The following is a 16698-nucleotide window of genomic DNA, read 5'->3' on the forward strand; positions in this document are numbered from 1 at the left end:
GCCAGTGGAACAGGCTCACTTGTCTTCATCGATGATGTGACTGCAGACAGAAGTTGAACAATGAATTCTGAAGTCTACAGAAATATTCTATCCGCTCAGATAAAACCCAATGCCTCTAAACTCATCGGACGGCACTTCATCATGCAACAAGACAATGACCCTAAACATACTGCTAGAGCAACAAAGGGGTTTTTGATGGCCAAAAAGTGGAAAATCCTTGACTGGCCGAGTCAATCACCGGATCTGAATCCAATTGAACATACATTTTACATGCTGAAGAGGAGACTGAAGGCAATAAGTCCCTGAAACAAGCAGGAACTGAAGATGGCTGCAGTACAGGCCTGGCAGAGCATCACCAGGGAAGATACCCAGCATCTAGTGAAGTCGATGCATCGCAGACTTCAAGCAGTCATTGCATGCAAAGGATATGCGACCAAATATTAACACTGATAACTTTATTCTACATTATGTTAAACTGTCCAATGTTTTTTTATGCCTGAAAATAGGGGGGACCATGTACAAAAGCTTCTATAATTTCTAAACGGTTCATCCGATATGTATGAAAATACCCTCAAATTAAAGCTGATAGTCTGCACTTCACCCTCACTGTCATTGTATCCTTTCAAACTCAAAGTGCTAGAGTACAGAATCAAAATAACAAAAAAATGGTCACTGTCCAATGAATTATGGTGCTCACTGTATGTACTGTATACATGAATGGCTGAATGGCTTGACTACTGGCTGAATGGCTTGACTTCTGGCTAAATAGCTTGACTACTGGTTGAATGGCTAAATGGCTTGACAACTGGCTGAATGGCTTGACTACTGGCTGAATGGCTTGACTACTGGCTGAATGGCTTGACTACAGGCTGAAAGGCTTGACTACTGGCTGAATGGCTTGACTACTGGGTGAATGGCTTGACTACTGGCTGAATGGCTTGACTACTGCTTGAATGGCTAAATGGCTTGACTACTGCTTGAATGGCTAAATGGCTTGACTACTGCTTGAATGGCTAAATGGCTTGACTACTGGTTGAATGGCTTGACTACTGGTTGAATGGCTGAATGGCTTGACTACTGGCTAAATGGCTGAATGGCTTGACTACTGGCTAAATGGCTGAATGGCTTGACTACTGGCTGAATGGCTTGACTACTGGCTAAATAGCTTTACTACTGGTTGAATGGCTGAATGGCTTGACTACTGGCTGAATGGCTTGACTACTGGCTGAATGGCTTGACTACTGGCTGAATGGCTTGACTACTGGCTGAATGGCTTGACTACTGGCTAAATAGCTTTACTACTGGATGAATGGCTGAATGGCTTGACTACTGGCTGAATGGCTTGACGACTGGCTGAATGGCTTGACTACTGGCTGAATGGCTTGACTACTGGCTGAATGGCTGAATGGCTTGACTACTGGTTGAATGGCTGAATGGCTTGACTACTGGTTGAATGGCTAAATGGCTTGACTACTGGTTGAATGGCTTGACTACTGGTTGAATGGCTTGACTACTGGTTGAATGGCTTGACTACTGGTTGAATGGCTTGACTACTGGCTAAATGGCTTGACTACTGGCTAAATGGCTTGACTACTGGCTAAATGGCTGAATGGCTTGACTACTGGCTGAATGGCTTGACGACTGGCTGAATGGCTTGACTACTGGCTGAATGGCTTGACTACTGGTTGAATGGCTGAATGGCTTGACTACTGGTTGTATGGCTAAATGGCTTGACTACTGGTTGAATGGCTAAATGGCTTGACTACTGGTTGAATGGCTTGACTACTGGTTGAATGGCTTGACTACTGGTTGAATGGCTTGACTACTGGCTAAATGGCTGAATGGCTTGACTACTGGCTAAATGGCTGAATGGCTTGACTACTGGCTGAATGGCTTGACTACTGGCTAAATAGCTTTACTACTGGTTGAATGGCTGAATGGCTTGACAACTGGCTGAATGGCTTGACTACTGGCTGAATGGCTTGACTACTGGCTGAATGGCTTGACTACTGGCTGAATGGCTTGACTACTGGCTGAATGGCTTGACTACTGGCTGAATGACTTGACAACTGGTTGAATGGCTTGACTACTGGCTGAATGGCTTGACTACTGGCTGAATGGCTTGACTACTGGCTGAATGGCTTGACTACTGGTTGAATGGCTGAATGGCTTGACAACTGGTTGAATGGCTTGACTACTGGCTGAATGGCTTGACTACTGGTTGAATGGCCAAATGGCTTGACTACTGGCTGAATGGCTTGACTTCTGGCTAAATAGCTTGACTACTGGCTGAATGGCTGAATGGCTTGACTACTGGCTGAATAGCTTGACTACTGGCTGAATGGCTTGACTACTGGCTGAATGGCTTGACTACTGGCTGAATGGCTTGACTACTGGCTGAATGGCTTGACTACTGGTTGAATGGCTGAATGGCTTGACTACTGGCTGAATGGCTTGACTACTGGCTGAATGGTTTGACTACTGGCTGAATGGCTTGACTACTGGCTGAACGGCTTGACTACTGACTGAACGGCTTGACTACTGACTGAACGGCTTGACTACTGACTGAACGGCTTGACTACTGGTTGAACGGCTTGACTACTGGTTGAACGGCTTGACTACTGGTTGAATGGCTTGACTACTGGCTAAATGGCTTGACTACTGGTTGAATGGCTGAATGGCTTGACTACTGGCTGAATGGCTTGACTACTGGCTGAATGGTTTGACTACTGGCTGAATGGCTTGACTACTGGCTGAACGGCTTGACTACTGACTGAACGGCTTGACTACTGACTGAACGGCTTGACTACTGACTGAACGGCTTGACTACTGGCTGAACGGCTTGACTACTGACTGAACGGCTTGACTACTGACTGAACGGCTTGACTACTGACTGAACGGCTTGACTACTGGTTGAACGGCTTGACTACTGGTTGAACGGCTTGACTACTGGTTGAATGGCTTGACTACTGGCTAAATGGCTTGACTACTGGTTGAATGGCTGAATGGCTTGACTACTGGCTGAATGGCTTGACCACTGGCTGAATGGCTGAATGGCTGAATGGCTTGACTACTGGCTGAATGGCTTGACTACTGGTTGAATGGCTAAATGGCTTGACTACTGGCTGAATGGCTAAATGGCTTGACTACTGGTTGAATGGCTAAATGGCTTGACTACTGGTTGAATGGCTAAATGGCTTGACTACTGGTTGAATGGCTTGACTACTGGTTGAATGGCTTGACTACTGGTTGAATGGCTTGACTACTGGTTGAATGGCTTGACTACTGGTTGAATGGCTTGACTACTGGTTGAATGGCTTGACTACTGGTTGAATGGCTTGACTACTGGTTGAATGGCTTGACTACTGGTTGAATGGCTTGACTACTGGTTGAATGGCTTGACTACTGGTTGAATGGCTTGACTACTGGTTGAATGGCTTGACTAATGGTTGAATGGCTTGACTACTGGTTGAATGGCTTGACTACTGGTTGAATGGCTTGACTACTGGTTGAATGGCTTGACTACTGGCTGAATGGCTGAATGGCTTGACTACTGGCTAAATGGCTTGACTACTGGTTGAATGGCTGAATGGCTTGACTACTGGCTGAATGGCTTGACTACTGGTTGAATGGCTAAATGGCTTGACTACTGGTTGAATGGCTAAATGGCTTGACTACTGGTTGAATGGCTTGACTACTGGTTGAATGGCTTGACTACTGGTTGAATGGCTTGACTACTGGTTGAATGGCTTGACTACTGGTTGAATGGCTTGACTACTGGTTGAATGGCTTGACTACTGGTTGAATGGCTTGACTACTGGTTGAATGGCTTGACTACTGGTTGAATGGCTTGACTACTGGTTGAATGGCTTGACTACTGGTTGAATGGCTTGACTACTGGTTGAATGGCTTGACTAATGGTTGAATGGCTTGACTACTGGTTGAATGGCTTGACTACTGGCTGAATGGCTTGACTACTGGCTGAATGGCTGAATGGCTTGACTACTGGCTAAATGGCTTGACTACTGGTTGAATGGCTGAATGGCTTGACTACTGGCTGAATGGCTTGACTACTGGCTGAATGGCTTGACCACTGGCTAAATGGCTGAATGGCTTGACTACTGGCTGAATGGCTGAATGGCTTGACTACTGGCTGAATGGCTTGACTACTAGTTGAATGGCTAAATGGCTTGACTACTGGTTGAATGGCTAAATGGCTTGACTACTGGTTGAATGGCTAAATGGCTTGACTACTGGTTGAATGGCTAAATGGCTTGACTACTGGTTGAATGGCTAAATGGCTTGACTACTGGTTGAATGGCTTGACTACTGGTTGAATGGCTTGACTACTGGTTGAATGGCTTGACTACTGGTTGAATGGCTTGACTACTGGTTGAATGGCTTGACTACTGGCTAAATGGCTGAATGGTTGAATGGCTTGACTACTGGCTGAATGGCTTGACTACTGGCTGACTGGCTGAATGGTTGAATGGCTTGACTACTGGCTGACTGGCTGAATGGTTGAATGGCTTGACTACTGGCTGAATGGCTTGACTACTGGCTGACTGGCTGAATGGTTGACTAATGGCTGTATAGTTTGACTACTGGTTGACATTTTTTACATTTTAGTCATTTAGCAGACTCTCTTATCCAGAGCGACTTACAGTTAGTGAGTGCATAAAAAAATGTCATACTGGCCCCTCGTGGGAATCGAACCCACAACCCTGGCGTTGCAAGCGCCATGCTCTACCAACTTAGCTACACGGGACCTGAATGACTGAATAGTTTGACTACTGGTTGAATGGCTGAATGGATGCTAATGACTGTGCTGTGATTGGTGGTCTCACCTAGAGAGGAGCTGGCCACTCGGAGCATCTCCACGGTGTTCAAGGCCAGAGGTCTCTGCTTGGCCTTCTCCTTCTTACTCACCGACTCCACCTTAAGGACGGGAAGAGAACTACACTTTTCATAAAGGCACTATTTTGGCTGTGTTTAGACAGGCAGCCCAATTCTAATCTTTTGACCAATTATTGGTATTTTGACCAATCAGATCAGATATTTTGCCCAAAATTGGACCAAAGATCAGAAATGGGCTGCCTGTGTAAACACACCCTTTGCATGTGGTTGAAGTGGTTTCTTAAGTTGGTCAACCTTTCAAAAAAGGAGTTTAACCTCAAGGTCTTTCCTCAGTATCTGTGTTACATCAGAGAGACGTAAGGAGGAGGGAGAGAGTAGGGATGTGACGGTCATTACATTTTGTCAGCCGGTGATTGTCAAGAAAATAACTGCCGGTCTCACGGTAATCCACGCATAGCCTACAAGCCACTGATACAGACCTTTAGAACATCTACATTTAAAAAAGTCTAGTAAATCAATGGAATATAGCCTACACCATCACAATAAATCCATTATTTATTTTAGACAGGTCTAAAGAAACATGATATGAAGAAAATGTAGTCTATTTCAGAATAACAGAATAGCATCCTCTGAGTTGTCCTTATGTTAGGTCCTGATCTGGCTATGCCATATGGCTGTGGGCTACACTAGTTCATTTAGCAGACAAGATTTGCTTAGAATTCCCTGGCATTATTCTTTATTATTTTATAGTATGAAGAATACAATTGAACATACAGTTGAAGTCGGAAGTTTACATACACCTTAGCCAAATACATTTAAACTCAGTTTTTCACAATTCCTGACATTTAATCCTAGTAAAGATTCCCTGTCTTAGGTAAATTCGGATCACCACTTTATTTTAAGAATGTGAAATGTCAGAATAATAGTAGAGAGAATGATTTATTTAAGCTTTTATTTCTTTCATCACATTCCCAGTGGGTCACAAGTTTACATACACTCAATTAGTATTTGGTAGCATTGCCTTTAAATTGTTTAACTTGGGTCAAACGTCTCAGGTAGCCTTCCACAAGCTTCCCACAATAAGTTGGGTGAATTCTGGCCCATTCCTCCTGACAGAGCTGGTGTAACTGAATCAGGTTTGTAGGCCTCCTTGCTCGCACACGCTTTTTCAGTTCTGCCCACAAATGTTCTATAGGATTGAGGTCAGGGCTTTGTGATGGCCACTCCAATACCTTGACTTTGTTGTCCTTAAGCCATTTTGCCACAACTTTGGAAGAATGTTTGGGGTCATTGTCCATTTGGAAGACCCATTTGCGACCAAGCTTTAACTTCCTGACTGATGTCTTGAGATGTTGCTTCAATATATCCACATAATTTTCCTTCCTCATGACGCCATCTATTTTGTGAAGTGCACCAGTCCCTCCTGCAGCAAATCACCCCCACAGCATGATGCTGCCACCCCCGTGCTTCACAGTTGGGATGATGTTCTTGGGCTTGCAAGCCTTCCCCTTTTCCCTCCAAACATAACGATGGTCATTATGGCCAAACAGTTATATTTTTGTTTCATCAGACCAGAGGACATTTCTCCAAAAAGTACGATCTTTGTCCCCATGTGCAGTTGCAAACCATAGTCTGGCTTTTTTATGGCGGTTTTGGAGCAGTGGCTTCTTCCTTGCTGAGCGGCCTTTCAGGTTATGTTGATATAGGACTCATTTTACTGTGGATATAGATACTTTTGTACCTGTTTCCTCCAGCATCTTCACAAGGTCCTTTGCTGATGTTCTGGGATTGATTTGCACTTTTCACACCAAAGTACGTTCATCTCTAGGAGACAGAACGCGTCTCCTTCCTGAGCGGTATGACGGCTGCGTGGTCCCATGGTGTTTATACTTGCATACTATTGTTTGTACAGATGAACGTGGTACCTTCAGGCATTTGGAATTTGCTTCCAAGGATGAACCAGACTTTTGTGTCATACACAAAGTAGATGTCCTAACATACTTGCCAAAACTATAGTTTGTTAACAAGAAATTTGTGGAGTGGTTGAAAAATGAGTTTTAATGACTCCAACCTAAGTGTATGTAAACATCCGACTTCAACTGTAGCTTAATAAAACAGAAAGGATATTTTCTCCAAACTATTTCAAAAGGAAGTGCGCACATGCGGCTATTCTGTGTTGAGCGGTTAACAAAGAAACTGGTCCTCCTATATGCTTAATTTAGTGTTATTTACGCAACTTTAGTTGTGAAACAAACATTGGGCTATATATTAGATTTTTGATAAATTCTAAGGCTGAATGACGGGACTCTAATGACGATTTGAAAAAAGTTGCAAGCTGCACACACTTCATCAGTCTCTCATTCACAATTTGACAAGCACGTGATGATATTCTCACCAGGCCTCGAATTTCCCGGCGGCATTCCCCTTGTGTGGCCATAATGCCCCCTAAAAACATTAATGCCTTTTGCGGCCGAAGTGGCCGTTGTGCCCTTGGGCAGAATATATATATATATTTTTTCTTTCTAATTTATTTTAGTCATTTAGCAGATGCTCTTATTCAGAGCGACTTACATGAGCAATTAGGGTTAAGTGCCTTGTTCAAGGGCCCATCGACAGATTTTTCACCTAGTCGGCTCGGGGATTAGAACCAGCGACCTTTCGGTTACTGGCACAACGCTCTTAACCACTAAGCTACCTGCCGCCCAATATAATAATGATAATTCCCTTCTCCCGGCTGCAGTGCTCCGAAGCACCTCTCACTTACATGACTCGCTCAGATGTAGCCAATGCCTGTCACGTGATCGGGTCCATCTCACAGGCATTTCAGCTAAGAAGTAGGCTACAAGTGAATGAAGACAGACACATCTGGACGCAACTGCGCGCGTCTCTCTTATCGAATTCCGAGGCGCATATTGAAGACGTTAGAACTGTCCAGGTTTTACCCTACTTTTCATCAGCCAACAAGCTGAGTCGGCCTAATGAACAGCAAAAGCACTAGCCTATATCAATCCACTATCCTCCATAGTACAAAAGTTGACCTATGCTATTGGTCAACTTCTCCTTCTGTGCAATAAATAAATATTCCAAACATACTCTGGGACAGTTGTGGGATGCGACAGATCCCAAATTAATACAACCACTCGAATCAAAAAACCTTTAAAAAGCAATGAGGCTGATGCAACAGCTCAGAACATTTAGCGTAATATGTTGATAAACTAATAGCCTATTTATAAGTGCAGCGGCAGTAAGCTACAATTAGCTTGAAAACACTGTTCTCGAAAAGTATGACTGCAAATGCGATTATGCATGTAAAGCTTTATTAAAAAGGTGCATTTTTTATGGTGAAAATTATCTTCCCCAAACTTGAAACTCATGTGCAGCCTATGTATGCCAGTTAGGCTCTACACCAGTTGTAAAGCGGATTAATGTGCTTAATTTTAAAGGAGTTATTTGGCCACTTTAGTTGTGATTCAAACCTTATCAAAACATATAGGCCTATGGGCAAGGCTACATGAGGTGTGCGACTATGATTTGAAAAAGTCGCAAGAAAAGGCATGTGCTGTTCCTTGCCTTAATGCACAAACTGGGCATCATTCACAAGTGATAATATATAATTACCGTCAGAAGTCAAATAATTAGTTAAATAAAGTTCACCTGTGTACAATCTAAGTGTCACATGATCTCAATATATATACACCTGTTCTGAAAGGCCCTAGAGTCTGCAACACCACTAAGCAAGGGGAACCACCAAGCAAGCGGCACCATGAAGACCAAGGAGCTCTCCAAACAGGTCAGGGACAAAGTTGTGGAGAAGTACAGATCAGGGTTGGGTTATAAAAAAATATCAGAAACTTTGAACATCCCACGGAGCACCATTAAATCCATTATTAAAAAATGGAAAGAATATGGCACCACAACAAACCTGCCAAGAGAGGGCCGCCCACCAAAACTCACAGACCAGGCAAGGAGGGAATTAATCAGAGGCAACAAAGAGACCAAAGATAACCCTGAAGGAGCTGCAAAGCTCCACTGCGGAGATTGGAGTATCTGTCCATAGGACCACTTTAAGCCGTACACTCCACAGAGTTGTTGAGAGAGCTGGGCTTTACTGAAGAGTGGCCAGAAAAAGCCATTGCTTAAAGAAAAAAATAAGCAAACACGTTTGGTGTTCGCCAAAAGGCATGTGGGAGACTACCCAAACATATGGAAGAAGGTACTCTGGTCAGATGAGACTAAAAGTGAGCTTTTTGGCCATCAAGGAAAATGCTATGTCTGGCGCAAATCCATCACCTCTCATCACCCCGAGAACACCATCCCCACAGTGAAGCATGGTGGTGGCAGCATCATGCTGTGGGGATGTTTTTCCATCGGCATGGACTGGGAAACTGGTCAGAATTGAAGGAATGATGGATGGCGTTAAATACAGGGAAATTCTTGAGGGAAACCTGTTTCAGTCTTCCAGAGATTTGAGACTGGGACGGAGGTTCACCTTCCAGCATGACAATGACTCTAAGCATACTGCTAAAGCAACACTCTAGTGGTTTAAGGGGAAACATTTAAATGTCTTGGAATGGCCTAGTCAAAGCCCAGACCTCAATCCAATTGAGAATCTGTGGTATGACTTAAAGATTGCTGAACACCAGCAGAACCCATCCAACTTGAAGAATCTGGAGCAGTTTTGCCTTGAAGAATGGGCAAAAATCCCAGTGGCTAGATGCGCCAAGCTTATAGAGACATACCCCAAGCGACTTGCAGCTGTAATTGCTGCAAAAGGTGGCTCTACAAAGTATTGACTTTGGGGGGGTGAATAGTTATGCACGCTAAAGTTCTGTTTTTTTGTCTTATTTCTTATTTGTTTCACCCAAAATATATTTTGCATCTTCAAAGTGGTAGGCATGTTGTGTAAATCAAATGATACAAACCCCCTGAAAATAAATTTTCATTCCAGGTTGTAAGGCAACAAAATAGGAAAAATGCCAAGGGGGGTGAATACTTTCGCAAGCCACTGTATGTGTGAAATTAGTTTTGATTTAGAATGGACCATTATCATGCTCCTGTCTCAGAACAGGGGCGTGGGGAAAGAAATGTGTAAACTAAATAGCGAATGGAAGACGCGTCATTTTCATGCCAGACAGGTAGACTCCTGTTGTAAAGCGAAGCAATGTGCTTAATATTAGGAAAGTTGATAAACAGTAGGCCTAGCCTATAGAAATGTTGCGCAACATGAGCTCATGGGCTCTCATGAAGTGTTTGATTAGATTTTTGATTACATTTGCATTGATGTCAGAGTGATTAGAGGGACAATAGAGTGCTGAGTACCAGGCAGTTAGCAAGTTTGGTTAGGCTACTAATGACCAGCAGCAGCACCAGAGCTTGGAGAAGCCTAGTTACCGTGACTAAACGGTCACGTGGAATTTGACTGGCATCATGAGGTTATTATTACAGGTGTGGCGGTAATACGGTCACCGTAACAGCCCTAGGAGAGAGAGGGGGGGAAGAGAGACAGAGAAACAGGCTGGCAGGCAGACAGACAGACAGGTCTTACCTTGGCCTCCCTGGAGGTTTTAGTCATGTTGACAAACATCTGTCCCACCTCTCTGTCGAAGACCCTCACCCTGTCCCAGTCCAGAGTCAGAGGAGACTCTTTCCCTTTGAAAACCTACAGAACAACATTCAGTTTATTACATTAGATTAATGGCTCTTTGAGCACCAGTTTGGTTCTGTGAGTATCCGAGGTCATCTTTGGGTGTTGTTGTCATTCTTTAGTTGAAGGCTCAGGATATAAAATGTTTTTGTTATATATATATAGATATATATATCTTTTTTTTTTTACCCCTTTTTCTCTCAGTGGTAGTTACAGTCTTGTCCCATCGCTGCAATGCCCGTACAGACTCGGGAGAGGTGAAGGTCGGGAGCCGTGCGTCCTCCGAAACACAACCCAGCCGAGCTGCCCGCTTAACCCGGACGCCGCACCAATGTGTCGGAGGAAACACCTGGCAACCGTGTCAGCGTGCACTGCGCCCGGCCCGCCACAGGAGTCACTAGTGCACGATGGGACAAGAACATCCCTGCCGGCCAAACCCTCCCCTACCCTGGACGACGCTGGGCCAATTGTGCGCCGCCCCATGGGTCTCCCAGTCACGGCAGGCTGTGACAGAGCCTGGACTCTAACCAGGATCTCTAGTGGCACAGCGCCACTCGGGAGGCCCAGGATATAAAATGTTCACCCAAAGAAGCACCCCATTCCCACATCAAACCTCTGACAGGCTTTTTAGGGGGAGCTCACCTTAGCCTGTATGACAATGGAGGCTGGTGGGAGAAGCTAAAGGAGGACAGGCTCATTGTAATGGCTGAAATGGAATGAATGGAACGGAGTCAAACATGTGGTTTCAATTTATTCCATTCCAGCCATTACAATGGGCACATCCTCCTATAGCTCCACCCACCAGCCTCCACTGCTGTAACACCCAGTAGGTCTCTGGTTTGAATGACTGGATCTAGGGTCGAGGTTAGGGTCAGGGTGAGCCTTAAAGGGATACTTCTGGATTTTTATTTTTATTTTACATACAAATGGTATCCACAAGTAGATAAAGGGCCTCATTGCCAAAATCCCGACGTATCCCTTTAAGGCTAGGTTTAGGGTTTGGGGCTCACCTTAGCCTGTATGACCCAGTAGGTCTCTGGTTTGAAGGACTGGATCTTGTCGTGGCGCTCCACACAGAAGCCCAGTGTGGGGGTCTGACATGGCCCAAAGGAGATCAGGGACGAGTCCAGGTTCCCATATTTACCCTGGAAGTACTTGGTCTGGAACCTGAACACATTCCAACCAGAGGACAGCACTACTGGCATCAGCACAGGTGACACAATAATAACCTCAACATTGGCTGAATTTTAAAAATCAGCAAAACTCTGTGGCTCTTTCAAAATAAAAGTTCTCTCTCCTCGCCTTCATTGCACTTATCTAAAATAACTGACCAGGTGAAAGCCAGCCTGATGATGAGAAGTGACCAGATGAAAGCTAGTCTAATGAGCATCTACCATGTTGTAGGGTAGGGTAGTGTAGGTTAGCTTAGTGTAGTGTAGGGTAGGGTAGTGCAATGCAATGTTTCCTCTGAAAAAAATTAAGGTCTGCTGAGCGCAAACCTAAACAATGTGAAAATGTTGTGCAACTTCCAGTGCGCGTTTGCTGTGAACACTGAGGCTGTACCCCCTTTAAGTTCCAGTTTTAACATTGGCCCAGTAGGCTACTGTGGCTATTTGATCCTAATGTAGGCCTACCAGAGTGGCCTACCATCAAAAACTATGGAGAAAATGCATCCCATAACATTTTAACATGGAAATAGCTGTTCTATCATTCAGGCTACAGTAGCAGCCAATGTGTGGTGTTCAATGTAGGCCTACATTCCATGAGACGTTTGAAAAAAACATGCAGGGCTTGACATTAACCTGTTTATCCACTTGTCCTTCAGACAAGGAGGTGACTGAAAATGTTGTTGTGTTGTTTGATGCAAGAAAACACTTTACAAAATAAAATGCATTATTATTCCCATACCATTATTACAGATAATCAGACAAACTATGCTACCCTCTGCCTATTGGCTACTTAGCTTATTCAAGCCTGTCTCAAAATACAACACTGCCCCGTTAAGAAAAAAAAAAAGAACCTCTTTACCTGACTCGCTTTTCAAAGATGTCTAGAAATGTACACGTGTTGTGCTCTTGTAGGAAGCAAATCACTCCTCTATTGCTGACTACAAATGATCTATAACTGGGCTAATAACTCACTAACTAGCAAAGGATATGAACAAATGTTCACACGTGGCGACATGCTGCTCTCACTTTGATCTCAAAACAAGCGCATCTACTCACGACCGCTCATGCTGTAAACACAGTCCAGTTCAAAGTAAACGGCACAGATCCATATATGGCAATGGTCTATTTGCATATAGGCCTACTGCAGCTCTGATTGGTTATGCCACATCAGTCTGTGTAGAGTAGGGCTGAGTAGTGCGTGTCAATGCAATAGAATCCTACTCCGATGCGTTCTGCCTACAACAAAATGTCTTGCATAGTTTGTTTTGCATACTAAGTCTTGTATAGTTCGTTTTGTTTCGGTATGTTGTATTGAAAGTGGCTAATACTGCGTTGATTCGATCACAATTCCCACAGTTAAGGGAAATGTTGATAGTGTTAACTAACAGGGAAAACTCTAGAAAGTTGAGTGAAGTTCAATCTCGTGCTTCTCTGCGCCGGCTGGTATTTCTTCATTTCATTGATTTTAATTTAAGTCATTTTAGCAGACGCTCTTATCCAGAGCGACTTACAGTTAGTGAGTGCAGACATGTTTTTTTCATACTGGCCCCCCGTGGGAAACTTCTGCACGGCAGTCCGGGGGAACATTGGTGTAGGGTATTATAGTGTAGGGTAGGGTAGTGTAGTCTAGGGTAGTATAGTGTAGTCTAGGGTAGTATAGTGTAGTCTAGGTTAGGGAAGTGTAGTCTAGGGTAGGGTAGTATAGGGTAGTGTAGTGTAGTCTAGGGTAGGGTAGTGTAGTCTAGGGTAGGGTAGTGTAGTGTAGTGTAGGGTAGTGTAGTGTAGTCTAGGGTAGGGTAGTGTAGTCTAGGGTATTATAGTGTAGTCTAGGGTAGGGTAGTGTAGTCTAGGGTAGGGTAGTATAGGGTAGGGTAGTGTAGTCTAGGGTAGGGTAGTATAGGGTAGTGTAGTGTAGTCTAGGGTAGGGGTGTAGTCTAGGGTAGTGTAGTGTAGTCTAGGGTAGGGTAGTGTAGTCTAGGGTAGGGTAGTATAGGGTAGTGTAGTGTAGTCTAGGGTAGGGTAGTGTAGTCTAGGGTAGGGTAGTATAGGGTAGTGTAGTGTAGTCTAGGGTAGGGTAGTATAGGGTAGTGTAGTGTAGTCTAGGGTAGGGTAGTCTAGGGTAGTGTAGTGTAGTCTAGGGTAGTGTAGTGTAGTCTAGGGTAGGGTAGTGTAGTCTAGGGTAGGGTAGTATAGGGTAGTGTAGTGTAGTCTAGGGTAGGGTAGTGTAGTCTAGGGTAGGGTAGTATAGGGTAGTGTAGTGTAGTCTAGGGTAGGGTAGTGTAGTCTAGGGTAGGGTAGTATAGGGTAGTGTAGGGTAGTTAGTGTAGGGTAGGGTAGTATAGGGTAGGGTAGTGTAGTCTAGGGTATTATAGTGTAGTCTAGGGTAGGGTAGTGTAGTCTAGGGTAGGGTAGTGTAGTCTAGGGTAGGGTAGTGTAGTCTAGGGTAGGGTAGTGTAGTCTAGGGTAGTGTAGTGTAGTCTAGGGTAGGGTAGTATAGGGTAGTGTAGTGTAGTCTAGGGTAGGGTAGTGTAGTCTAGGGTAGGGTAGTATAGGGTAGTGTAGTGTAGTCTAGGGTAGGGTAGTGTAGTCTAGGGTAGGGTAGTGTAGTCTAGGGTAGGGTAGTCTAGGGTAGGGTAGTGTAGTCTAGGGTAGGGTAGTATAGGGTAGGGTAGTGTAGTCTAGGGTAGGGTGTAGTAGGGTAGGGTAGTGTAGTCTAGGGTAGGGTAGTGTAGTCTAGGGTAGGGTAGTATAGGGTAGGGTAGTGTAGTCTAGGGTAGGGTAGTGTAGTCTAGGGTAGGGTAGTGTAGTCTAGGGTAGGGTAGTATAGGGTAGTGTAGTCTAGGGTAGGGTAGTGTAGTCTAGGGTAGTATAGTGTAGTCTAGGGTAGGGTAGTGTAGGGTAGTGTAGGGTTGTGTAGGGTAGGGTAGTGTAGGGTTGTGTGTTGTAGTGTAGTGTAGTGTTGTGTTGTAGTGTAGTGTTGTGTTGTAGTGTTGTGTAGTGTAGGGTTGTGTGTTGTAGTGTAGGGTAGTGTAGGGTTGTGTAGTGTAGGGTAGTGTAGGGTTGTGTGTTGTAGTGTAGTGTAGTGTTGTGTTGTAGTGTAGTGTTGTGTGTGTAGGGTTGTGTGTGTGTAGTGTAGGGTAGTGTTGTGTTGTAGTGTAGTGTAGTGTAGGGTGTGTGTTGTAGTGTAGGGTAGTGTAGGGTTGTGTAGTTGTAGGGTAGTGTAGTGGTGTGTAGGGTAGTGTAGTGTAGGGTAGTGTAGGGTAGTGTAGGGTTGTGTGTTGTAGTGTAGTGTAGTGTTGTGTTGTAGTGTAGTGTTGTGTAGTGTAGGGTTGTGTGTTGTAGTGTAGTGTAGTGTTGTGTTGTAGTGTAGTGTTGTGTTGTAGTGTTGTGTAGTGTAGGGTTGTGTGTTGTAGTGTAGGGTAGTGTAGGGTTGTGTGTTGTAGTGTAGTGTAGTGGTGTGTAGGGTAGTGTAGTGTAGGGTAGTGTAGGGTTGTGTAGTGTAGGGTTGTGTGTTATAGTGTAGGGTAGTGTAGTGTACCGGGTGAAGGCACAGCCAATGCGCAGGTCCAGCTCCTGCCGAGCGTCTACGGACAGAGCCTCGTTACGGTTGGGCTCTCCCAGCTTGGTCATGGCCGCCCAGATGTCCGTGTCGGTGATGGAGCTGAACTTGGCTCGGTAGACGGTCTGCTCGCTGCCGTATGGACGGTTCATTACCGGCTCAATGGCATCCAGGACCTGGGAAAGTACAACAACAAGCATTAATAAACACTTTCTAACCTAGAGAGAGGGAGGGGCCAGCAGTGGAGAGGGTGTGGCCAGCAGTGGAGAGGGGTGGGTTCAGATCAGTAGTGGAGAGGGTGTGGCCAGTAGTGGAGAGGGTGGGTTCAGATTAGTAGTGGAGAGGGTGGGTTCAGATCAGTAGTGGAGAGGGTGGGTTCAGATCAGTAGTGGAGAGGGTGGGTTCAGATCAGTAGTGGAAAGGGTGGGTTCAGATTAGTAGTGGAGAGGGTGGGTTCAGATCAGTAGTGGAAAGGGTGGGATAGTGAGAATACAACATTGGGATTACCTCAAAGCAGATGTTCTCTCCCTCTTTGTCGCAGTCCAACCACAAAACCACGTAGTCACATCCCTTGGCTTCGACCTGGAGATAGATAGTGACAGAATGATTTTTTTAAAGGAGACCAATCAACTGATATAGAGAGGGGGGGTTGGAACAGCTAAATGAACGATTGACAGGAAAATGAACCTGTTCCCAAAGGTCAAAACCCTTCAGATGTGACTAGAGACACAGACGAACCTGTAGGAACTTGACCATGTTGAGTTTGGGGTTGGCCTCCTTCTTCTCCGTAGGGGCTTTAGTGAAGAGTTCAGCTGGGTCCACCTTGTCCCAGTTATTATACTTCCCTGGAGACAGAACAGGGACCGGAGTTATCAAGTTATCCAACCAATGGGCCCACAGATTTGGGACAGATTGAATCCAGTCAAAAGTGTAGGATTTAGCCTAAATCAAGAAAAAAATCCCACCTATGAAATCCAGACTCATGACATGCCCACACACTGACGTCATCTTAAAGCGCACGCTCTGGCCTGAGAAGGTGCCCATGTACTCGTGGACCGAACATGCTCCGTTGAGACCTTTGCGACTGGAGCAGCTGCCTGGGTTAAGAAGAGAGACGAGAGGAGTTAGCCTAGATTAGGGTGCCATTTGGGATGCACGCCCGGTCAACATTATAGGCTATATACACACTCCGAATCAACGGCTGAACATACAAAATACATCCTTCTATTCATTAGAAAAAAAGGAAATGACATTGGGCGTCTCACAAATGGCACCCTATTCCCTATATAGTGCACTGCTTTTGACTCGGGCCCATAGGAATCTGGTCAAAAGCAGTGCACTATATAGGGAGTAGGGTGCCATTTTGGACGCAAACCCTAGGCTACTTGACAAGGGTAGGTAAGGAGTGGGACTCTTCCCATCCATTTGAGACGACCCTTGTTAAAATACCTTTTGTGGAACCATCTGGC

At 44.9% G+C, this 16698-nt stretch overlaps 1 protein-coding gene across 1 annotated transcript in view; it reads right to left on the reverse strand.

Annotated features, from left to right (window-relative positions):
- top3b (DNA topoisomerase III beta) overlaps window positions 1–16698 on the reverse strand; it is a 62664-nt gene that overhangs the window by 31414 nt on the left and 14552 nt on the right. Inside the window, exons 2-8 of the mRNA XM_041900346.2 lie at window positions 16195–16326; window positions 15968–16074; window positions 15737–15811; window positions 15209–15405; window positions 11512–11668; window positions 10403–10516; window positions 4848–4938 (exon numbers count right to left, since the gene is read on the reverse strand). Of these exons, the coding sequence (XP_041756280.1) occupies window positions 4848–4938; window positions 10403–10516; window positions 11512–11668; window positions 15209–15405; window positions 15737–15811; window positions 15968–16074; window positions 16195–16326 (873 nt within the window). The remainder of the gene's footprint in view (window positions 1–4847; window positions 4939–10402; window positions 10517–11511; window positions 11669–15208; window positions 15406–15736; window positions 15812–15967; window positions 16075–16194; window positions 16327–16698) is intronic.

Source organism: Coregonus clupeaformis, chromosome 16 (assembly GCF_020615455.1).
Source record: "Coregonus clupeaformis isolate EN_2021a chromosome 16, ASM2061545v1, whole genome shotgun sequence".
NCBI lineage: Eukaryota > Metazoa > Chordata > Actinopteri > Salmoniformes > Salmonidae > Coregonus > Coregonus clupeaformis.